The sequence below is a fragment of the Podarcis bocagei genome (genome assembly GCF_964188305.1).
Source record: "Podarcis bocagei genome assembly, chromosome: 4".
Taxonomy (NCBI): domain Eukaryota; kingdom Metazoa; phylum Chordata; class Lepidosauria; order Squamata; family Lacertidae; genus Podarcis; species Podarcis bocagei.
Genome location: NC_138128.1, coordinates 88,628,908 through 88,652,804, shown reverse-complemented (window position 1 = coordinate 88,652,804; position 23,897 = coordinate 88,628,908). Strand labels below are relative to the sequence as shown.

General features: G+C 42.2%; 1 protein-coding gene across 3 annotated transcripts in view; it reads left to right on the top strand.

Annotated features, from left to right (window-relative positions):
* ADK (adenosine kinase) overlaps nt 1–23,897 on the top strand; it is a 204,873-nt gene that overhangs the window by 157,946 nt on the left and 23,030 nt on the right. For all 3 annotated transcript variants that reach the window (XM_081191845.1, XM_081191847.1, XM_081191846.1), the window contains exons 8-9: nt 4,819–4,854; nt 10,312–10,426. In XM_081191845.1, coding sequence (XP_081047971.1) covers nt 4,819–4,854; nt 10,312–10,426 — 151 coding nt within the window. The remainder of the gene's footprint in view (nt 1–4,818; nt 4,855–10,311; nt 10,427–23,897) is intronic.

Sequence of the window (23,897 nt, the reverse complement as noted above, 5' to 3'; positions counted from 1 at the left end):
AGAGGAGGAAAACAATAAAAAAAATATTCTAAACGAAACAGTGGATGTATGATTTTTGTGGTTCATGCTGTGGCCACAGACATGTGATCTGACAGTGAGTTTGGAGTAACCCAATGCAAAAATCCTGAGGATCCATGTGGATCCATGCTTTGTAACCACGCTTTTGCACCACTGCGGCCCCAGGCAACAGTGGGTGCGTGATTTTTTTGGTGCAAGATGTAGCCATGGACATGCTATGTGATCTGATGGTGAATTTGGGGTGACCCAGTGCAAAAATCCTGAGGATCCATGTGGATCTGTGCTTTGTAACCACGTTTTAAGTGGGGAGGGAAGGAAAAGCACTCAAGAGACAAGGAGCACGCGTGGGGTGGGTGGAGAAGGATGCTGCTAATAATGCAGAAGAGGGGTTTAAGGGGAGAAGAAGCACGCGTGGGGTGGGTGGAGAAGGATGCTGCTAATAATGAAGAAGAGGGGTATAAGGGGAGAAGGCTCCTCTCCCACTTTGCTCCTTTAAAGCAAGCAGGCTCTGCTTTTCTCCCTCCTCCCCTCTCATCCCCGGCTTAGCGAGCTGAAAAACTTTGCTGCTATTTAGCGAGCTGAGTGGGGAGGAGAGAGGGACAGAGAGCCTGCTTGCTTTAAAGGAACCAACCGGACAGGAGCCGCTTACACTCGTGTAAGTGGCTCCTCTCCTCTCCCGCTTTGCTCCTTTAAAGCAAGCAGGCTCTCTGTCCCCCTCTCCTCCCCACTCAGCGGCTCTTCTCCCGCTTTGCTGTTTCAAAGCGAGCCATGGAGGAGGGAAGGAAGGGGAACCATGGATCCTCTGCTCACGACTGCAACAGATCCCCCCGCCACCCGTAGGCATTCGCTCCATAACACGCACAGACATATCCCCTTACTTTCTAGGAGGAAAAAAGTGAGTGTTATGGTGCAAAAAATACGGTATTTTAAATAACTGGAAATAAACTTGCACTCTACAGATTGATTCGCAGATAGGCACAAAGCAGTATCAGAGATTCCTGGCCAAATAAAAGTTTGGCACAGATGTTAATGCCTTCCCCTCCCTCTCACCTCAGAATATACTTCTAACTTCCTCTTTCAATTGCATGACTAAAAACTTGAGGTTACAAATATCATCTGGCTCCAATACATCTTGTTTAGTTTTTGTTCCTATTTTCTGTGGACTTATGGCTTCCATTACTACTCTTCTCTCCCCCCCCCCTTTTTTTTTTTTGCATTGTCTGTGTCCCAGTCCCACCTAAGCCTTTCTGGATTTTATTGTAGTTCATTAGAAGTGCATTTCTTTATCTTGGAGGCTTTCAGGCTCTTTCCCTCCCCACCCCCCACTCCATGTATGCCTTGGCTTTGTTAATTGCATGCTGCTCTAAGAATACACGGCATGATACCTTTGAACCTTACACTTTGCCTTGACAGCTGGGCTAGCAAATGCCACTGACAACGGGGAAGTGTGAGGGGGGGGGGATCTTTTGTAAGTAAATTGCCAATGTGGCTAACCTTGCTGGAACCCAATTGTTAAGGCTGTGATTCAGTTTTTCTGTCAAACTCAGTTCAGGCTAACCTGGCTGGCTTTCTGCTTCTTCAGTGATCAGCCTGAGGAAGTGTGCTTTCTCAGCTTATCAGGTTTTATTAACTTCAGCTTCCTGCTGCAGTAATTGTTTGTTCCCACTTCAGCTTCTTAGAATGTCCACCAGAATGCCTTGTCACCGGTGCCTGAGAAACATGTGCACATTAAATACTTCCTTGAATTATTTGCGGCGCAATCCACCAGAAAATTCTACCTACCTACGCAGGCCCCGCTGAAATGCGTGGGAGCACTGTAAGATCACTTCTTTTGCAGTGCTCCGTTTATCTCATCAGCAGTCCTCCTCAGCCAATTGTACTTGCATTGCTTATGTTTAGTAGTCTGCAAAGATCGCTATTTCTCCGCTGATGTTATTCCCCTGCAAAATGGAATAGTAAAAAGGCACCGGCGATAATGTAAACTGAACAAGTGATAGTGAGATAGGCCAAAAGTTACCTCCTGTTGTGAAGTGAAATGTGAGTAAGGGGGGGGGGATGATTAAGATACTTTGGAAAATAAGTAAAAGCTTTATTACAAACGGGGCTCCGTACATAGAAATACGTTAATGTTTCGTATGTTGGCCCAGTTGACATGTGGTGTGAACATGCTTATGTGCAGGTACCGTATTTCTCGCTCTATAAGACGCACCAGACCACAAGACGCACCTAGTTTTTGGAGGAGGAAAACAAGAAAAAAAATATTCTGAATCTCAGAAGCCAGAACAGCAAGAGGGATCTTGCTGTTCTTGCTTCTGGGATAGCTGCGTAGCCTGCATTCACTCCATAAGACGCACACACATTTCCCCTTACTTTTTAGGAGGGAAAAAGTGAGTCTTATAGAGCAAAAAATACAGTACTTACAGAAAAATCACAGCTGCTTTGCTGCTCTCCAGAAGCTGCTGCCGCCACAGTACCTGGTGCTAGTGCTACATGCAGATCTGGGTTCATGATTTGTTACAAGCAGCAAGCCCTATAACTCGTGGTTTGTCTGGGCCAAGACAAACCATGAGCCCATGCTTAGCCATGATGCTGAGCCAAACCATGTCTTAGTTCTGCAGCAGGGCATGTGGAGAAGGAGCGAAATGCCCACAGTTTTTCCTCTGAGTACCAGCACACTCGTGCATTCATGCATAGCCATGGTTTGGCATTACGTACTCATTTTATGTCTTCTAATCTTTTCAAATGGTACGTTTTCAGGGAGGGATATCTGAAGGTCTGCTAGAGGAATGGTCTTCTGTTTGCACAGGTAGACTTCCTCTACTATATTCTGCACTGCCACCTCCACGCAGCCACCAAATCTGCTTTGGAGCATTGGAGGACCTTCTGGGTCAGATTTGGAGGTGCGTGGAGGCAGCAGAGGCAAGGAAAGGAAAGGGAAATCCATTGTGCAGCACTGGATATCACCCAGTATATGTAAATTATCTTCACTGATGTCTTCATATTAGAACCAATTAGGAAATAACATTACTGCTTTCTCCCCTGTTCTGTGCTTGTATTTAAAATCACACATTCAAAGGGCAGCCATTAATGTTTGATATAAATATGAAATAACGACCTTCTGGTGCTCTAGTCCTACTTGAGGGATGAAGAAGAGTTCAGTTGCCTAAAGCTGTGAATAAGACATCAAACTGTTTTAAGGGATTCTCTCATTAATGGTTGGCTGTGTTGTTTTATTTGAAACACTTGGGGTTCTTTAATGTGAAATCAATGGCAAATAGCTTTCAATATGTTTGCAGCTAAGCACCAGGCTAATCCTTCAATGACACCATGAATGTTGTTGATTGAAATTATATTTTAAAGCTTATAACTATTACATAAAGCTGTAATCAAACCGTATGATTTAAAAATATCAGAGGAGTCCTGCTGCATCAGCCGAAAAACCCACTTAGCTGAGCACTCTGTTCTCACAGTTCTCAACCAGGTGTCTACAGGAAGCTTGCAAATGTGATGAAAAGGTGTGATCATAGAATCATAGACTCACAGAGTTGGAAGTAGAGTTGGAAGGAACCCCGTGGGTCATCTAGTCCAACCCTCTGCAACGCAGGAATCTCAACTAAAGCATCCATGACTGATGGCCATCCAACCTCTACTTAAAAGCCTTCAAGTTGACCAGTGGTTTTCAGCCAGTGTGCTGTGGCACCCTGGGGTGCCTTGAATGGTGGTCAGGGGTGTCGCGGGCAACACTGGCCTCTGTCCCTCTTTCCTTCCCTCCCTCCTCTGATGCCCTCTCACATCTCTGCCTCCCCAAGGCTTGCACAGCTGTTTGCTGCAGCAGCCCTGGCTACAAGCTCTCCAGGTGAATGGAGCCTCAGGGGCTGGCCAGAGGGTGCTTCCCAGGCCCCTGTGGGGCAGTGTGAGGAGGCACCTCTCTTTGGGGCAGGGAGGGCAGCTCAGAGACCAGAGGGTGCAGCTGTGGCTGCCCAGAAGACTCCCAAGAAGAGGGGAGAGGAGAGGAGACCGAGGGAACACTCTCCAAGGGAGGGCGTTCAAAAAGGGGTGAGAGGCTGCCAGCTCTGCAGGCCAGGGGTGACATATCTGGGCTCCTGAGCCCCACAGGGGTGCTGCAGAAAAAAATTAGTTGCTTAAGGAAGCCGTGGATTCAAAAAGGTTGTAAATCTATAAAGTAGACAGATCTTTTGAGCAGTTCCAAGTAAAAATTCAGTGTTAGGTTGAGCAGGAAACTGCATGTTTCATATTATACCGAACTGATGCTGGAAATGGCACCTCTGTATTTTTATTCTGCTCTCCTCTGAAACAGCCAAGGGTCATATACCCTGATTTGTGGCTTCATCACATGTTAATTTCCTTACCAGCGGTGTAGTCACAACACGGGGTAAGCGATCCTAAACGTTATTGGGGAAAGGTGAGGGTGCTGTTTGTAAATTTGGCTCTCCAGCCTCACTGCTGTAGCCTTTGGGAAGTGTGGTAGAAATGATTAATAGTGAAAAGTCCTGTGGTTAACTGTACCCTTCTCTGTTAAAGGCCATTAGTCCAAAGTTACTTTGCCAGTGGGGAGGAGAGCACACATTTTCCTTCCATCTCTCTGAAGTGTGTTGACACTTCATTGCTATCTTGTCAGGGGAAGAAGCAGCCTTTTCATCGCAAGTAACTGAACAACTGCATGTGGGCATATTGAGATAATTATGTAAAAGGAGACTGCCTGAATGAGCTTCCAAATGTGTTATTTCTTTATTATCTAGCACTTTATAATTAACTGTTCCCTTTTTATTATTATTTCAGGAAGCTGCCACTTTTGCTAGAGCGCAAGGCTTTGAGGTGAGTTAACCTATGTTGCACGCTAAACAGATTCTAAAGGGGTTTTTTCCCCTTGCCGATAATGAAGTTCTTTTGGACAGTGATTGATGTGCTATTATACTCTCCAAGCCTCGCAGCAGTTGCCATAGAAACTTGGCAGTCGTCATGGTTTCTTTGTTCTGCCAGCTCAGTGTTATGACGCACTCTGCTAGGTCTGCACCCAACATCGCCTACAGATGTTATTTATTGAATTTTGAAAAGCCTCTTGGGAAGCTGAGAGGTTGGGCACGGCTTCAAGCTGCCTCTGCAGATATGGGGCCTGTCAGTTTGCTCAGTTAAAAAGCCACCTCATTAGCTGAATTACAGTCCATAAAGATCCAGTGCTAAAGCATTGGTGAGGCAGGACTAAATACTGAAATATAACACCATTTTAAATAACTTAAACTCTGCCATATGTGGATTATCGTCATGCAAATGAATTTTAGTAAGGTGGTATGTGGAATTGTTAAGAGCTGATTAACGTAAACCCTGCCTTTTACACTCAGTCTCTTTTGGAGAAGTGGGCTGTTCTTTTGTTAACAGGCACAAGTGGTATTTTCCATCTGGGTTTGTACAAATGTGCAATCTCCTAACAGCCACACACAGTCTCTGTCTTTTGTTTAGTCTATTGTGCATCATTTTTAGAGGGTCTACTCTTGACTTTAGTATTTTTATTTGCGAATGCTTCAGATTCTGGAGGGTTTATCAGTATACCATTTTCCCAATAGCCTGATCAGGAGAACTACTACCTATAGGACATGGGGACTGTTTCCTAGCGTTCACCAGACACTATATAATGTGACAACCAATGTGTTTGATATTAAGTGATCCTTGCAGTCCAATGTGCACGAAGCCTTTTTCTGTACATGTGCATCTGCCTTAACCCCTCAAGTGTTTTGTTCATCAGGCAAATACATCAGGAAAGCTGATGCTTGGGCTGTTCAGTTCCCATTTGCATTATCAGACCCACACAGTTAGGGGACCATACGCTGATCTGATACTTTCCTTTGGGTCTGGGCAAGTACAAAGGAAGAGGAAGAGAAGCACATCTGTGGTGTGTCTTTGTGTGTATGTCCAATTTGGATTGCTTCAAGATAACTCAAAAGCAACACACATCTGCGCCATCTTTATCATGTTAACGCAATATGCTTTGCAGTTTTATTTTGTGGTGGCTGCTTTTATAGAAATGAAGAGTATGCAAATTGAAAGGTGTTTTTTTTTTTACAATCTCTATTAGAATAAACATGATTTGTCAAATAAAACAGTGTTTTAGGTCTTCACGATTTAGCACAATTTATTTGAAATCTATAGTATGGTATAGTAGAACAGCAAAGAATGGAAGTCGCGTATTAGCCTTGCCCTTTTTATGTTTTCATTTCTTCCTTAAGCTGAAAACCTGGGGCATGCCTGGTTTAAATTAACACCGAGTGACAAAATGCTTTTGCAAATGTCTGCCAAACACCTTTTTATTAACCTTTCCATTAGCACTTTCTTATACTTCCTAGCACAGTTTCTGCTGAACATCCTAAATCTGCCACGTCTGATTTCACTGCATTAGCAAAGTGCACAGAGATTGTGATCTTATCCCATATTGCCCCCTTTGCTTGGCAGCAAGTGACATATCAGATCTGCCAATGGTGATGTATGATGTTTGATAATGTGTCCATTGAGGGTTTTTATTCTGTAACTTTAACATTTCCCCAAACCTCACAGCGAAAAAGGAGCAATGAAAATGGTTCACCATTAGATCTTTTTAGAATCACGAAAACTAAAGGGAAAATTATAGTAGAATAAGGGCTCTAATTGACTGCTGTTTGAGAACATTATCAGAAGCTGAATGGAGGTCCAGTATACACAGTTGCCCTTAGGACCTATAACATAAGAAATACTAAATAAGCGCCTTTTCTTCCTTAGTACAACCTATATACTAAGACCGTCCTTTCTTAGTATAAATTGTGCTTCTGATTCAGGCCAGAGTCTCAAATCTACGCGAGAACTACAGGTCTGAGTTCTGGTAATATTTGATGATGGACTGAACCACTTTGGAGATGGGTGAGGGAGCCACATTATTAATGTAGGGGGTTACATCCACTTAGAAAACTAATGCATCCTGGAGAGTATAAGCTAGTGCTAGTTATTTAAGTGCAGGGAGGCTTTCCATTTAGAGGAAAAATCCACTCTCCCCACCTTCACTCTAAAGTTTTATGTTGAGCAAAAAGCTGTCTAAAACTGGATTAAAATGAAGAATTAATATAAAACTGCAGAGCAGTAAGATTCCATGGTAGCAAAAACAACAAACTTTGCAATCAACTGTAAGTAGAGACAAAGAGAACCATTTTCACATGGCACCCAAAATTAGCACCTGGAGGGAATTTCACAACTGGGGTGCCACCACAGGAAAGGACCTGTCCCAAAGTATTACCCAATGTGCCTCTGGGGGCAAAGACCTGTGTAGAAGTACTTAATGACTGGGCAGTTTCCTCTGGGAAAAGAGAGTGCTTTTTAGGTATTTGTTGTGCCTGGCAAGCTTTGTTCCATTGCTACTTGTATAACTCAAAAGAAGATGCAATAAAATAATGCCATAACTGTTTGTACTGCACAGAAAAATTTTGTAAAAACCTGCAGCTTTGTACTTTGACTGATTAAGGCTACTACTAAACATTATGGGAGAGGCATGACTGCCACCAAAAACAGCTCTACATTTCCTCCTTTCTGTGGTAACTTCTAATAAAATGATCTGTATGCCTTTTTAAATTAGTCTGCCATAAACTTTGGAGACAAATAACCATGGTTTTATTTCCTGGTTAAGGTCAGTTGCACCTGGCACTACGTTTTGGATAATATATATTTTAACAAAAAATCAAAAGGGGGGAATCTCAGGCAATAAAAAGGGTTCAGAAATATTCAGTGAGAAAAGGCAGTTTGCATGCTGGTGAGATAAGCAACATAACCTCCTGTAAGATGATCTATGGTTTCCTGGGACTACGCAGGCTCTGGGAGAGGAGCTTGTAACTGTTTTCTCCTGCCTGGTCTGTTTTACTCCCACACCGCAGTGCGCTGAGCCACAAGCCAAGATTTGGCTTTGCAAGTTATCTGAACCCAACCTTGTGGTTAAGGTCTCTCCTCCCTAACCACAAGCTGTAACTAAGGCTTGTTCGTGGTTACCGAGGAGAGAGCTTAAGTCCAGGATCAGATGACATGCTAAGCCAAATCTTGGCTTATCTTAGTGCTTCATGGGGGTGAAAAAAAGACTGGGAAGAAGCAAGGCAGCTAGGAGCTCTTCTTCAGGAGCCCATATATTTGTGTGGCTTACTGTGATACGCAAACCAGGCCAGAGCAGGGCAAAGCAAAAAGCAAAGTAGGTGATGGGAATTGCTGGTACATGTCTTAAAAGATGTCCCTGCTAAGGATTTAAAACGAAGAGCCTTTTGTACTTTATGTAGTATTGCAAGAAAGTCAAATTGGTTCTAGTGGGATTCTGGACACAATTACCGTATTTTTTGCTCTATAAGGCTCACTTTTTCCCTCCTAAAAAGTAAGGGGAAATGTGTGTGCGTCTTATGGAGCGAATGCAGGCTGCGTAGCTATCCCAGAAGCCAGAACAGCGAGAGGGATTACTGCTTTCACTGCGCAGCGATCCCTCTTGCTGTTCTGGCTTCTGAGATTCAGAATATTTTTTTTTTATTTTCCTCCTCCAAAAACTAGGTGCATCTTGTGGTCTGATGCATGTTATAGAGCGAAAAATACGGTAATTAAAACCACTTCAGATATAAGAGGATCATGCTAAACAGATAACAGCTTACAATATACGGTGCAAGAATTTGTATGTCATAGAATCGGACTGATTTGTACAATCATCCGAAAGTTTTGGATTTCTTAGTATAGATTGGATTTATCTGTAATGACACCGACAGATTGTAAACGAATGTACCAAAGGAGGGCCAACTTACACATGATGAGGGTAATCTTTGATTGGATCTCCTGTATTATTTGTTTAATCAGGCACAAGAGGCACAAAATTTGATTAGAACAATAATTCTGGGGGACATTAACCTTTTTTCCCATGTAATTTCTTCAGCCTCCATGGTTTTTCCTCCCATCCCCACAGTGCTGCACAAGTGGAGCAGAGTCGTGTGGAGGATTCCCACCCCATATTCTGCACTGCCAAAGAGCCTAGGTTCACTAGCATCTGTAGCGTCAAAGTCTTCAGACTCAGTTTTTCATTTTCCCAAGCGGGCACCAGGATACCACCAAGTGGCTTGTCATCCTCCAATTCCTTGAAGGCAGGGGGGGAAAGTCATCACTCCCAGAAGATCTTTGAGTTGTCCCTCCCTTAGAGTGGCAGTTCATTTCTTCTACCTTCCTTGAAAGGGACCTGGTTTTACTGGTGCTCTCCCTGTATTCCACAAGTACTGTGCCCTGATTCTTTATTTGTTCTATCCACAAGGTGGAGAGATCAGGCACCACTGACGGCTATTCCATCTTTTTAGCTAAAATAAAGGAACAGCTTGCAGGCTGTGCTTATCTGTAAGAAACCATAGGAGGTAGCCTAAGGCCTCATAGGGCAGGGACAAAAACACTTTTGTTACCGTGAGGGACTTACTCCTGTGCAATATCACCTTGGTACAGATCTTTGTTTCCAGTCTCTCCATGATGCCCCTTTTGTTCTTCTCTGCCCATGAGGATGATGGCTGACAGTGAGCAGAAAGCCATTCGAAGGGGTAAGGGCTAAAGCAAGGGTTGGGGTAGAAACCCATTACCCACCCATCCACCCACCTTGTGCTGCAAGCTGCCTAAAATGCTTAGTAGACATAAACACAGGGGTTCATTTGTTGATCAACGAACAAAGTGAAGAAAACCATGTATGTTCACTTTGGGGAGAACAGTGAGATTTTCCAATCACTCTTGGAGACAAACTACTCTCTCTTAGTGTAAGAATTAATGGCAGCCAAATGGCAATGACACCAAATTCCTTGCAGAAAAATAGTATTAGTATGAAGTTACAGGGAAACACTGTAATTCTAGAAAAATGTGGGCAACACTAAAGTACATGAAGTTTAGTGTCAAGAGTGAAGTGATACAACTTTGGAAAATGTTAATCCATGCATGTTAGAAATGCAAGAGAGATCAGGAAAGTAGTGTTTTCTGTTTCCCTGGCCCTTGTTGGTATAGGCGTGTGCCCTTTTCTTAACATTTTTTCACTCTCTCCTGTTTCTAAGTGGAGTGGATGTTTCCACATTCATCTTAAAACAAACTGAATCCAACCACATTTAGTTAAACCAAACAAGGTTCTCAAACCACAGTTTGAATCCAAATGGAAAAGTCTGTTTTCATATCTAAAGTAATTTCCTTACATTATTCAAATAAAGTTATAATCTCAAGTGTGCTGTTTTGTACTACGTACAATACATCTTTTGTTTTTCTTTTTTGTGTCACCAGACTGAGGACATTAAGGAGATAGCCCGGAAAGCACAAGCCTTGCCCAAAGCGAACCTGAAAAGACAGCGGGTTGTCGTATTCACCCAAGGGAAAGAAGACACTATTATGGCCACAGGTACGTAGTTTCTAAGCATTATATCCAAGGTATATAAGAGAATAGCACTCCATTCAGCATTGGTTGGGTCTCAGTGGGCTGCCACATTTCAGAAAGGATGCAGACCAATGAAAGGGTTCCAAGCAAGGAACAAAGTTGATTAAAGATTTGGAATATATGGTGCCTGAGCATGAAGTGCACTTGTACAGTTGTGAAAATGAAGGTGGGGGCGGACAGGCAAAGAAGCATCAGAACAGCTGTTCTGGGAAACAAAGAGAAGATTGGCTGAACATTTGAGCGTATGTTAGCCATGGCTTAAATCTAGGGGAATCCCACTTTTGTAGGACAGAACTAGTACTTCAGGAGTTTCTTGAAAACGATGATGATATAATTACCAATAACAATACGAATCTTAATACTAATATGCTCTGGTTAGTATCCAATGTTGTTTCCTCTGCTGATGGGGGAAGCCTTCAGAACAAGTTTTAGGGAGGCTAGGGTGTGGGGGAAGAATCACCATAAATTGCCTTCCTCCTCATTCCACTGACAGATGCTCCCCATCATCAGAGGGAATACCACAGGATGTATAATATATTTTGCTTCTCCAAAATGTTGCATAAAATTGAGTTTATTGTACTAATGGCCACTATCCAGCACTGCTTGGAATTTTAATCATCCTTGCATGTACACACCTGACACAAGACCTGCTTGTTGATTGTGTGTGTGTGTGTGTGTCTGTGTGTGTCTGTGTGTGTGTGTCTATGTATTTTAAGATCAGTGATGTATATTGTAATGTGAGTTCTTACAAAGCAGGTTGAAAATATTGATTCAAATTATTTTTATTCTGGTTTTATACACTGAGCATTAGCTACTGAATTATGTTGGCCACAAGCAGGAGTTCACCATACAACAGCTGCTAAAACAGTTAATTCTTTTAAGAGGCGGCAGTGGAAATGAAAGTGTGTACTGTGAAGTGAATTTCCAGTTGCTTTTATTTGAAAATCCCACTCCAAGGGTTTCCCAGTTGGCAATTTCCCCATCTTCTGAAAGTGGGCAGGAGGTGCTGTTGTGAGGAAGAAATGATGATATGTGATATTCCAATTTAAGCATTACAAACATGACTGTCTGGGGGGCTTTACATCTTCTTTTTAATTTAGATTGCCCATGCTTGTTTATTAAACAGTGCTGTGGCTTGCTAACCTATGCAGCAGGGAATACTGTTTGTCATTCGTTTCTGTGCAGCAAAATGTATTTACATACAGTTCAGTACTCTATTGCTTCATCTGTGGTGATGAGCTTCATAACCCTAACCTTACCGCTACTACTGCTAAAACATCTACTCCAGTGGCAAGAGTTTTGTTGGATATTTCATAGGTCATAGAGGTTATACAGGAGCTATCCACACAGTGAATGTGAATTTTAATCATGGCAGACACTTGCGTCATAACCCCACAGCGTATCTGTCAGGGAACTGCCATCAGAGGCACGGGAGGAGGAGAGGGTCTCTGATTCTGCAGGGGAAGGTCCAAGCGCTAGAGGGAGACTCAGCCGGGAAGAAGGGGAAGAGAATGAGTGTAACACCAGGGATCCAGGAGAGCAACGGGACAGGGAGGTGCAGGGGCTCCAGGACTCTTCGTTGGAGGTTAGCGAGGAGAGCCCAAGCACCCCGCTGCCCACGCCCACCCTGCGCAGGAGACTCCCGCGCAGTGAGAGGCGGAGACGATTGGGCGTCAAACAACTCTTATGTTGGCAACGCTTTAAGAAACGCCCACAGACAGATTCTACGAGTGACTAAGGGCAGTCACGCAAATATGGGCTGCGTAGTCCGGAGGGTTTAACCAGGCAATCCGATGCTCAAACGGAGCAGGATTACGCACGAGTAACTCCCTACCACTACAGTATCGCTACACAATGTTCATTTTTGCTGCCATGGGACTTCCTATATTGCTTCTGCTTCTGAGTCAGCTTTGTCTTAAACCAGCTTTTAAAAACTCAGTATGAGAGCAGTCCGCTCCCTCCCAAATTAATTTATGACCATTCCTTCTGGGACAACTTCAGAATTTAAACAAACCTCCCTGCCTTCTATGGCTGGCTGAACCAAGATGATAATAAGGGCCATTTATGCATACATGTTAGTAGCTTCTGTCACTAAGCATTTGTTTCATTCTTCGAGCTGGAAGTGATAGCATAGCCATTAATCCACTCTAAAATACTCTCTCTTTTTTGTAATTAGAAGTGTATTTGAGGACTAATGTTTTCTAAACTGTGCTGTTTGTTCCTTATGAAAATCAAGTCAAAAGAGGGGATGCCCTTCCTCTTTTTTTAAAAAAAAAGCTAAATATGCCTAATAAATTCAAGATGGATAGAGAAGTGTATGCCACAGTGTCAGCTCCATAAGCAAACATGATAAATGTTAAGTCGGTTTTGAGCCCAGGGATAAGCTGTTCAGCACACAAGCGTAGCCGAATCTCTTTGCCGTGTTGTTATTCGTGGCAGCCAAATAAATGTCAATAATAAAAGAGAATTAAAGATTTTCATTTCCCAGAGGCAGTCCCTCTAATACGGCTTGATCTTCCATTTCATTTGTAATTCGTTCTTGTGTCAGGACGCAGCCATTCACCAGGCAGTGTGTGACATGAAGTCGTTTAATAATGATTAAGAACATAAAAATGCATGGCCTGTGGGGCAATTCTCCAAAGATATACCAATTTGTTATTATTTCCTCCATACACACTCATACACCCTTCCTCTCCTCTTGAATATGGATCAGCCTCCTCCAGCCCCGCAAACCGTACATTATAAAATGGTTTATGAGAGATGGGCTAATGGCAGTGGGCCCTACTAGCATGCTCATGAAGGTGTGTGCTTTAAGCCACCCAGTTGAGAGAATTTTCTACTCTTTAACAGCAGACAAGTTGCCTTCATAATCTAGCCTTTGTCCTGTGGCTCAAGCAACTTAGATAACAGTGAATGTTTGACTTTGGGAGGATAAAACTGTCATTGAAATTCTACTCAATATTGATCCAGAGCAGATTCCAATGTATAGTTACTCAAGAGTAAAAACTTAAACACGTTGCAGGATTCCCCAAAAATAGAACCGAGGCAATTGTATTTCATCCAGCAGAGAAAGGAACTCATTCTAACTAGGTTGACATTAACATGCTCTACAGATAGATTAGCTAAGACACCATATACAGTGAGGGGGGAAAGTATTTGATCCCCTGCTAAATTTGCCCGTTTGCCCTCTGACAAAGAAATGACCACATGATTCTAATCTCAGCTCCTTACATACAGTGAAGATACCAGGTAGCCTGACATCTGGCTGGTTGACAGGGGATCAAATACTTATTTCACTCATTATAATGCACATCAATCTCTGACTTTTGTCTTCTGGGTTTCTGGGGGGTTTTCCTGTTGTTGTTCTGTCTCTCACAGCTACAATAAACCTACCATTAAAATTATGGACTGGTCATTTCTTCGTCAGAGGGCAAACAGGCAAATTTAGCAGGGGATCAAATACTTTCCCCCCCTCACTGTAGAACGTGCGCTACTTCGATTTTGGGTGAGGCCAAGGTTAAGTTGTTCACTGACACACAAGGCATTAGAAAGAGATAGCTTGCTGATTTGTTTAAAAATGGTACCCATTGGTCAGTGTGGCAAAACAGTAGGTGGTTTGCTTTTTAATAAGGTTTTCAAAGGTACCAAAAAAACATGCTGAAAGTACTGTCTTGAGCAAAGATGTGTCAACTCAACGGATGTATAATTATTCTGGGGCAGCAGACAAATGTGTGGAAAAGCTGTGGTCTTAGGGGGCTTCCTCTCCCCCCCCCCAAGACACCCTTCTGCCTAAAACTATTAGAATCCAAATATAGTCCTTGTTCTTTCATGCACAGAGCCCTAGTACTTTAATAGCACAGTTCAAGAGTGGTGCAAGCCTCTCTATCTCATCGAAAGCCTCCCACCTGAACTCAGGATCTCCTTGCAGATTGCTTGAATAAAGCTTTTTCATAATAGATTGTTTGCATGAAAACCTACACTCACACAGGAAGTTACCTGTGTGGGAGAGGAATTTGTGTCAATTTCCCCACCTCAGTGTGGCATCTCTGGTCTCCTGTGAATGTACATAGCAGGGCAGAATTCTCTGATGGTGTTCCACATCACTGTTTACTGCACTGGAGTTAATTTCCTCCAATATTTTTTTTTTAATTCACTTGTAGTGATACTCCACCATTAGTTATGGGTAGGGTGAAATCTTACAGCCCAATTGAAGCACACTCACAGAAAACATGTGTATTTATATTATATTTGTATTGTTTCCTAAAATACATATATTTTGTATAGTTGCTCCCAAGGGAAGGGCTCTACTTAACTTCTTATAGCAAATCATTGGAAAAGGACCCAGACTTCTCCCCTTTCTTCAACTCAGATATTCATAGTAATGGTTGACATTCATTGTACCAGAAGACAGTGCAGAATCAAATATAGAGAGAGTAATAAAGGGAAAATCCAGATGTGTTGAAATTAGTCAGCCCCTGCCATTTACTTTAAGGGAAGTGGGATTGCCTGTAAATTTGGGCACTGAAATTAAAGCAGACATATCATGAATTTACCATATCATAAATTTATCAAGTTTCCTTCTTCTTCAGTAATAACAGACTCAGATTTAAAAGCTGACTTCTGTAGCCAGCTTAATGATAGATCAATAATATGTTGCTGTTAACATTTTTTTTTTCTTGCAGGATGCAGAAAGATCAATGTCTGTGGTGCCTTAGGTCATGATCAATACTTTTAATAAAACTTCCCCTTTTTTACCTTTGTACGCTTTTGCTTTTATTAATGTGCATCTCTTTTGTTTCAGACCATTAATGGTTTTCTGATAATGTCATACTGCCCAAGGTTGAGGCTGGTTTGAATTTAAACCTCTAGTTAACAGTGATTAAATCTGCTGGCATGCCTTACCTTGTAGAAGACATTAGCATTTGAATACAGTTCTGGTATTATTTAAGCTCAAATATGCATGTGTGTTTTAAGCATTTTGGGAAGGGTAATTTACAAATAAGTGTCTTTATTAAGCAATAATGTTCTTGTTAGTAATGCAACAAACTATTACTGATGCTCTCTCTATTGAGAGCTAGTGCAGATGTTCAGAAAGGGGTGTGGAACAATGCTATTGAGACCATATCATTTCTGAATGTGCATTCTCATGCCAAACATCTGGCTGATTCTTCCCCCTACATTTTAAAGGGATACAGTCTCAGGAGGACTGTAGCACATGCTCCCCCCCCCCAATGTTTCGATTGCCTCAGTATTTTTCAAACAACCTCTGGCTGATGATGTTTTGCTGCTTTGTTTTTTATAGATTTGAGATATATGGTTAACATACTTTGGCCGCAGTTAACAATTCTGTCAAGCAAAAGATCCATGCTTTGAAGCCTTAATGTGAAATATTTATGCAGCTTGCTATTATTGCTCCACACGAACATTCAGACAGAAATTGCTTTACCGCCTTTGGGATTTGATCGCTCACATCATAGTCATCCAATTAGACAAAGTGGCCATTGGTTCAGGTCCTTGTGAGTTTACATTAAATAATTTAATATTTAGTTACGGCTGATGCCACCGGAGTCATACATTTTCCGTGTTTGATGATGACAATGATTACACTTCCTAATAGTCCTTTTACAGTCTCATGAAAGCAAAATGAGAACGTTATGTATGGAATGGTTCTTAACTGTTTTCATCTTGGGATATTGTCTTTGCTGGCCTTTGTACAGAAGGTGCTGAAGTTTGGAGGCGGAGGGGCTAGATGCCTTGGTGACCCTCATACCATGTATAGGTTTCAAATACAGAGGTACCTCTTGTTAAGTACTTAATTCGTTCCGGAGGTCCCTTCTTAACCTGAAACTGTTCTTAACCTGAAGCACCACTTTAGCTAATGGGGCCTCCTGCTGCCAGAGCACGATTTCTGTTCTCATCCTGAAGCAAAGTTCTTAACCCGAGGTACTATTTCTGGATTAGCAGAGTCTGTAACCTGAAGCGTATGTAACCCGAGGTCCATTCCGGAGCCCCGTTCATGTCCAGAGCAGAACACAACCCGCATCTGGGCGTGTGCAGGTCATGATTCGCCGTGTCTGCGCATGCGCGTGATGCAATTTTGAGCGTCTGCGCATGCGTGAGCGGCGAAACCCGGAAGTAACCCATTCCGTTACTTCCGGGTCGTCGCAGAGCGCAACCCGAAAATGCGCAACCCGAAGCTACTTTAACCCGAAGTATGACTGTACTGCATAGTCTCAATCTGCTTAGAAAAATTACTTGAAAACTTTGGCTAATTTCCATTTTTAATTTGTTGCTATAGCCCTCATCTTGTGACTGGAGTTGAAACAGAATTGTGGGAATCCTTGAATTCTTGCGGAAACAGGGCTTATAAGAAGGACCCGGCAGAGTTGGAGGCAATGTTGTGATCCAGGGAAGGCACAGCTCGTCTAAAAGTGGCAGCCAAGAATCTGAAAGGCTAGAAGCAGGAAACTTTTCCAATATAAGCAGATGGTTGCGTTCCAGAAGGCAGCAGAGGCCTGGCTGGTGGTATTTTATATGTCTGTAGTGGATCCAGGAGGCTGTCTTCACAATGCAGAGTACTAACCACTATACGATCACTATACTATCCTTTGATTATTTTTAACAAATGTTACCAGGGATCCTGCAGGTGAGCTTGTGGACTGACTTAACACCTTAGTCGTGTTTTCTTGGGTACACTTTTTCAAAGCCTCCATTTCAAGCTCTGGCATGGGATAAATACAGCCAAATCGAAGTTTGGCTCTCCCAGACCCAAGTCACACAGTTGCATGTGGCATTTCAGCAGCATCACATGTGTCAGGTTTTGGGAGGGAAAGAAATGTGGTTGCTCATGCGCAAGCATGAAAATGCAGAAGTTCATGCTAGTTCCTGTCTATAAAATGGGTGGAAGTCAGCTGCCTTTGTATTAATTCCCTCTGAATTAATACATTGACTCATGTTTTGTTAATTTTAAGACTTCAGTTGCATTCTGTGGCCTTTTAAATGTGTTTGTTGGAGGGGGTTGTTGGTTTATTTTTGCTTGTCTTTTATTATGCATTTTGTGTGCTTATTTTGTATTCTTATGTTGTGAACCCCCCCCCCCCCGGTGATCTTCGGATGAAGGGTGGCATGCAGATTAAACAAACAAACAAAATAAATTGACATGGGGGGACGGGACTACAGTGAATATTTTAGTGAATCATAGTATTCTAAATCCGGCTCCAATATTTGCATGTTAAACCCTAATAAGCCCTGGGCCAAATGTGGTGGATGTTAGAAGTTATTCACAAAAAAGTAGCAGAATTCAATTTGGATAACAGATATAAAAACTGCAATAAGCTGGTTATTCTCTGCTCTCTCCCTTCGCATTGCCACCTGCTCAGGCAGTTCCATAGTGCTGTTTGCACAATATATTGTTGTCAGTGACAACTGAACAAGAATTCTATAAGCAGTTGGCTATCAAATAGTGGCAAATTTAAAAGCTATGCAAATTGTGCTAGGACAGCCCAGCTTGTTTCAGCCTTCTTTTCTCTATTATCATATCAATTGAGTAAGCTCATACCAGACAAAGCGAGGTTATGGGAACCACCTAGAGCATCACGCACCATTAAACATCAATGCCGCATACATGAACATCTGCAACACCGATTTTATTAACAGGATATAGTGGGAGGGGGATAAACAGCTTTCTTAATCACTTCATTGTAAAAAAACACACAAAAAACACCAACCCACAATATCCTAATGCTTGCATTGTTTATCAACAGCAAATTCACCAATAATTGTGTAATTATAGTCAGCTAGATTACAGTACCTATTGCACTCGCTTGGTTTCTGTACGGATCTCTTGAAGTTCCATCTGCAAGCACTTCAGCAAGCAGTAACTACTAATGATATTCCTTTTTACTGCTCCTTGCATTGACAGGTGGGGATGTTTGCTTGCTTTTTACTGTGACTAGTTTGTGGCTCTTGCCAGAGAATTTTGTCTTACTTGCTCAGAACGGTTTAAAAGTTTCAGAATCATTAGAAACTTTACCTGAGGCTTTCGATAACACAAGATTAGCATATCTAATTGAGCTAGAAATCTAGAAAGAAAATGGGTAGCATACATTCAAAGTATGTGTTACCAAACATAAAACAGTACAGTACAATAAAAAATGCAGAATAAAACTGCAAAACTATAACTGGAATAATAAAGTAGGAGCATGAAGATATTGTTTCAATTAAAAGCAAAGCAAGAAGCATCTGACTAAATACTGAAAGCTTTTTGAATTAAAAAGATATTCAGTATAAAGTAGGCCCGCAACTTACAGAGGGGTTTCGTTCTGGGGATTGCACCTAAAGCCAAAATGGTGTATAGCTAAAACTCATTGGGTCCAGTGGTGGTTGCTATTGCCAAAGTTGTTTTTCCTGGAATCCCACCTCCATGCCACTACCAATAAGTCCCATTGTCTTGTGCTTGCTGTCTAATTCCATGTATGAGTAGAACATAGAACAAGACTTCTGAAACTGATCCTAATTAAGTGTTGGGGAAGTTGATTCCTTAGATGACCTGATTAATGAGCCGGCTTTAAAAGCCAATATTTGTTGTCGTTTAGTCGTGTTCTACTCTTCGTGGCCCCATGGACCAGAGCATGCCAGGCACTCCTGTCATCCACTGCCTCCCGCAGTTTGGTCAAATTCATGTTAGGAGCTTCGAAAACACTGTCCAACCATCTTGTCCTCTGTCGTCCCCTTCTCCTTGTGCCCTCAATCTTTCCCAGCATCAGGGTCTTTTCCAGGGAGTCTTCTCTTCTCATGAGGTGGCCAAAGTATTGGAGCCTCACCTTTAGGATCTGTCCTTCTAGTGAGCACTCAGGGCTGATTTCCTTAAGAATGGATAGGTTTGATCTTCTTGCAGTCCATGGGACTCTCAAGACTCTCCTCCAGCACCATAATTCAAAAGCATCAGTTCTTCAGCGATCAGCCTTCTTTATGGTCCAGCTCTCACTTCCATACATCACTGCTGGGAAAACCATAGCTTTAACTATACGGATCTTTGTTGGCAAGGTGGTGTCTCTGCTTTTTAAGATGCTGCCTAGGTTTGTCATCACTTTTCTCCCAAGAAGCAGGCGTCTTTTAATTTCGTGACTGCTGTCACCATCTGCAGTGATCATGAAGCCCAAGAAAGTAAAATCTCTCACTGTCAACATTAAAGCCAACATTAGCACTTTAATTTGAGCCCAGTAACAGTTAGGTAACTGACATAGCTGGAACAAAATCAGAGTTACGTGTTCTGATCTTCAGGGTAAAATCTATGTGATGCTGCTCACTTACTTGCAAATAGTTACTTTCTTCCAGATTCAAAAGTTATTTGTACCCTTGAAACATAAGATGCTCTTTATATCCATTGTTATCATCTCCCAGACTTGCAGTAGGTGGAAGGGCAATTTGCAGTATCTGCGCACCTCAGGCTTTCCAGTGCCTTAGGTGAGTCCCACCAATAGCGTTCCAGTTATGCCACTGAAGGAGCCATGTAGACTGGGTCTCTTGATTTCTAACAAACCTTTTCCTACCCTAGAATTCCTGAAGGGTGCCGTGGCTTTGCAGTCTCTTTTTCTTTGGTCTCTCAGTCTGTATTCTGGGACCAGAGGAAGTGTCTTGCCACAACCTACGTTGGGGCTCCAAATGAGCTCGCTACCTCTATGCCTGAGAAGAGAAGACTCCCTGGAAAAGACCCTGATGTTGGGAAAGATTGAGGGTACAAGGAGAAGGGGACAACAGAGGACGAGATGGTTGGACAGTGTTCTCGAAGCTACAAACATGAGTTTGACCAAACTGTGGGAGGCAGTGGAAGACAGGAGTGCCTGGCGTGCTCTGGTCCAGGGGGTCACAAAAAGTCAAACAGGACTAAATGACTAAACAACAACCTCTATGTCACAAAATAATGATCAAGTTTTCCAGCTCTCTAGAACTTTTCATCTGGCAGGATGTTAATCAGAAAGGAACTGGGAGTGGTATAGTTACTCCCTAGGCTGCTTTTTGTAACAGTCTTGAACTGGAACTCTGGAGAAGGAATGCTTCTCCCTCAGAGCAAACTATTCCTTCATTCTACGTACTAAGCCACATCGAAACTTGGGAGGTGTTTTTTGTCATGTAGCTAGTCCCTAATTGTTAAAGGCTTTTAAATGCCCCAACCAGCACTTTGAATTGGGCCTGGAAGCCGCTTTAGATGATGAAGCGCTGCCTTAATATGTTCAAATGTTTCGTTCCGGTTAGTTATCCTGCAGCCGTTTTCTGGACCTCTTTAAAAGGCAGCCCCACAAACAACACACAGCGGTAATCCATCTTCCAGTGGATTAGTGAAAGCAGAGTGTGTCTTCTACCATGACAGTGAATTGCATGGCCATCGCTGACAAGAATCCCCAAAGGAGGTTCCATTGCATGACATTATGTGGAGCGTACAGAGAATTCCTGCCCTAGGGTCCCTGCAGCAAAAAATCCCTTCCTTCCTATTCATAGTGATGAATGTTTGGCTAATAAGTGACAATTCCGCACCCTTGAAGTCAGGGAAAGAGAATTGTACATTTGGCTAATTTATGAATAGAAAGTCACCTATGCGCTTTTATAATGTGTGGGGTTTTTTGAGGGGGGGGTTATGGGTTTTTTAAATTTTGATTATATATATTTTTTTTAATTTTATTTTGTTCTGTGAACTGCCCTGAGATCTCCGGGTATAGGGCGGTATATAAATTCAGATAGTCATAATCATAATCATAGCTGGATCAATTGTAAATGGAGATGTAAAGTTAATGCAACAATGCCAAGGAAGAGAACTAACAACTTCATTGACCCCTGCTCTTCTCTGAAGAAGCTGGTTCATCAATTGATGTCATGGTTGCAGCACCAAGGCTGCTAACACAGAATAACAGACTGCTTGATCTGCCTTTGCCGGCATTTGTTTTTTTGTGTGAAAAGCCTTCAGCGCTTCCATCTTGGCAGAAAGATTCAAGATGTGCACTTTTTGAAAAACACAACAGTGTTCAGCTGCATGTGGAACGTACTGATGAACGCCGAGCTTACCCAAGTAGCTGTCTCGGCAGTCAGCAGGAATAAAATGGCAACAAAGCCGAAGGATAAAAGAAATGTTGACAGAACAAGGTGAGCCAAAAGATGATAAACACCTGTGGGGGGAAACAGGTGCCAGTATAAATGTGGCGCTTTGTACATGTGGCACCGTGTTGCTTCATCTCCATATCAGAAAGGACAACCTGCCTTCAAAAAAATACATAGCAAGAAGAATCTCTGTTAGAGTTCAGGGTCGTGTCATTAGTTGTTTTAGAAAATTCGCTTTCAAGTACAGCTGTGAAATTGCAAATAAAGAAATTAAACTTAAAGGCAGTTGGTGAAAGGTAATTCCAGCTAGTCTCTCCTGTAAGACCGTGTTATCTTTATCTCTCCAGGTAGATTTTCATTGGAAGCCGCCCAGAGTGGCTGGGGAAACGCAGCCAGATGGGTGGGGTATAAATAATATATTATTATTATTATTATTATTATTATTATTATTATTATTATTACGAACGGAAACCAGAATCAAAGGCCTAGAAAGGCCTACAGGCCCAGCCTCACTCCCAAAGAGAGGTCAAGCCTTAGATAGTTGAATCATTGTGTTAAGTGTGGTGGTTGTCACAGGCAGCAGTTGTTTGGATCCTTAAAGTAGGGTTGAATAACCTGCTCCTATCGCCCCTCACTATTGGCCATGCTGTCTGGGGCTGATGGGAGTTGAAGTCGGACATCTGGAAGGCCACAGGTTCCCATCCTCGCCTACGCTGTTTCTCAAACTTGGGTCTCCAGCTCTTGTTGGACTACAACTCCCACCATCCCTGACCACTGGTGATGCTAGCTAGGGATGATGGGAGTTGTAGTCCAACAACAGCCGGAGACCCAAGTTTGAGAAACATTGCAATGGTGCGGAATTTCTCAGCTATCCAATTTACTGCAAGGAGGGAGTGCCGTTTTAATCATCTGCCTCCGGCTGGTTCTCAGAGAGCACCACAGAAAACTCTCTGTACGTCACAAGTACACTACAGAAAATTACTTTCAGCATAAATTAACAAGAGGGTTCGTGCCAATGAACCACTGCTGATAGGGGAGGTGAGAAGTCCCCATGTTTGTGTCCTATCATCTCTGTGATTTCAGAAATTGCAGGCAATAACTTGCATCAGAGGACTTTGTCGGGCTGGGCAGTAGGTTTCCCCACAAACGTTTTGCCTATCACTGGCAAAACATATCAACCCTTATTGTAACTCAATAGCTTGTTGACTTGATAATTTGAGTAACACAGAACATTAGGCCAAATACACAGGAACAGTAAATGAAAGGATACAGCTCAATTGATTTCAGCCGATTCCCGCTGCATGAGCGCACACAGATAATGTAGCCCCTTATCTGTACAGTAAATCAATTTCTATTTTCCTCCCTTTGCTCTTCATTCATAACAATTAGTAGCTCCAAGGAGAAAAATGTCCACAGATTTGACAAAGTATTTAGTTTTTGTCCTTTTGCCAGAATGTTGCCAACGTGCTATTTTCCACATATGCATGCTTAAATTTGGAGGGGGTATTTTAAAAAAACACAAAACAGATTAATGGGTCAAAAAGGAAAACCTAAAACCAAAATGTAGTTAGATAATAGTGCTGTAAAGCGATGTTTTAAAATAAGGGTAATTTAAAATGACAGGCTATGTCATAAACTTGACTACGTTCTTGAAAAGTGAAAGAGGGATATTTTTAATTTATGCCTTCTAGCCTAGTTGGCTGTTGAGTTCATATTGAGCAACATGATGGGTATTTTTATAGTTTTAGGTTTACTGTAAATTGTTGGGGGAGGGGAGTATCTTACTAAGCCACATTCTGTTTCTTTTATGAGTAGCTTTATCCCAGAGCTATGTTTTTAAAGGTTTGCTGTGCAAACGCACGATTCAGGAGCTCTTGCTAGAAAATGCCTGTCAAAACTGTGATTATGATAACTAGCATCCTAATGAGTTGTGTTCCATATGTGGGAAATAATCTATAAACTAAATAAACTGTTGCATAATTTATACTAAAATGTGCATATAATTATTTTGAAGGGAGGTAAATCCTATACATTCCAATTACAGCAGCAATTAAGTGAAATCATTTGGATACTAATTAGGTGATCCTAAAAGGATCATAGACTTGTGTACTTAATTATCAAAGGAACAATCAACAACTCATTTAGGATGAATAAATTTATATCATTTGGAGGGTCAGATCCTTCACTGGTTGCTAATGCCACGCTTTCAGAATTAATCCCACTGAGATCAGTGTGATTTACTCCATGTTTTGATGCAGTTGGGAGCTGAATCTAACCCTTAGGGATTAGCAGAAATTTCAAATCTCATTGTACAAGCATCATCTTCTCCTTCATATAGATATAA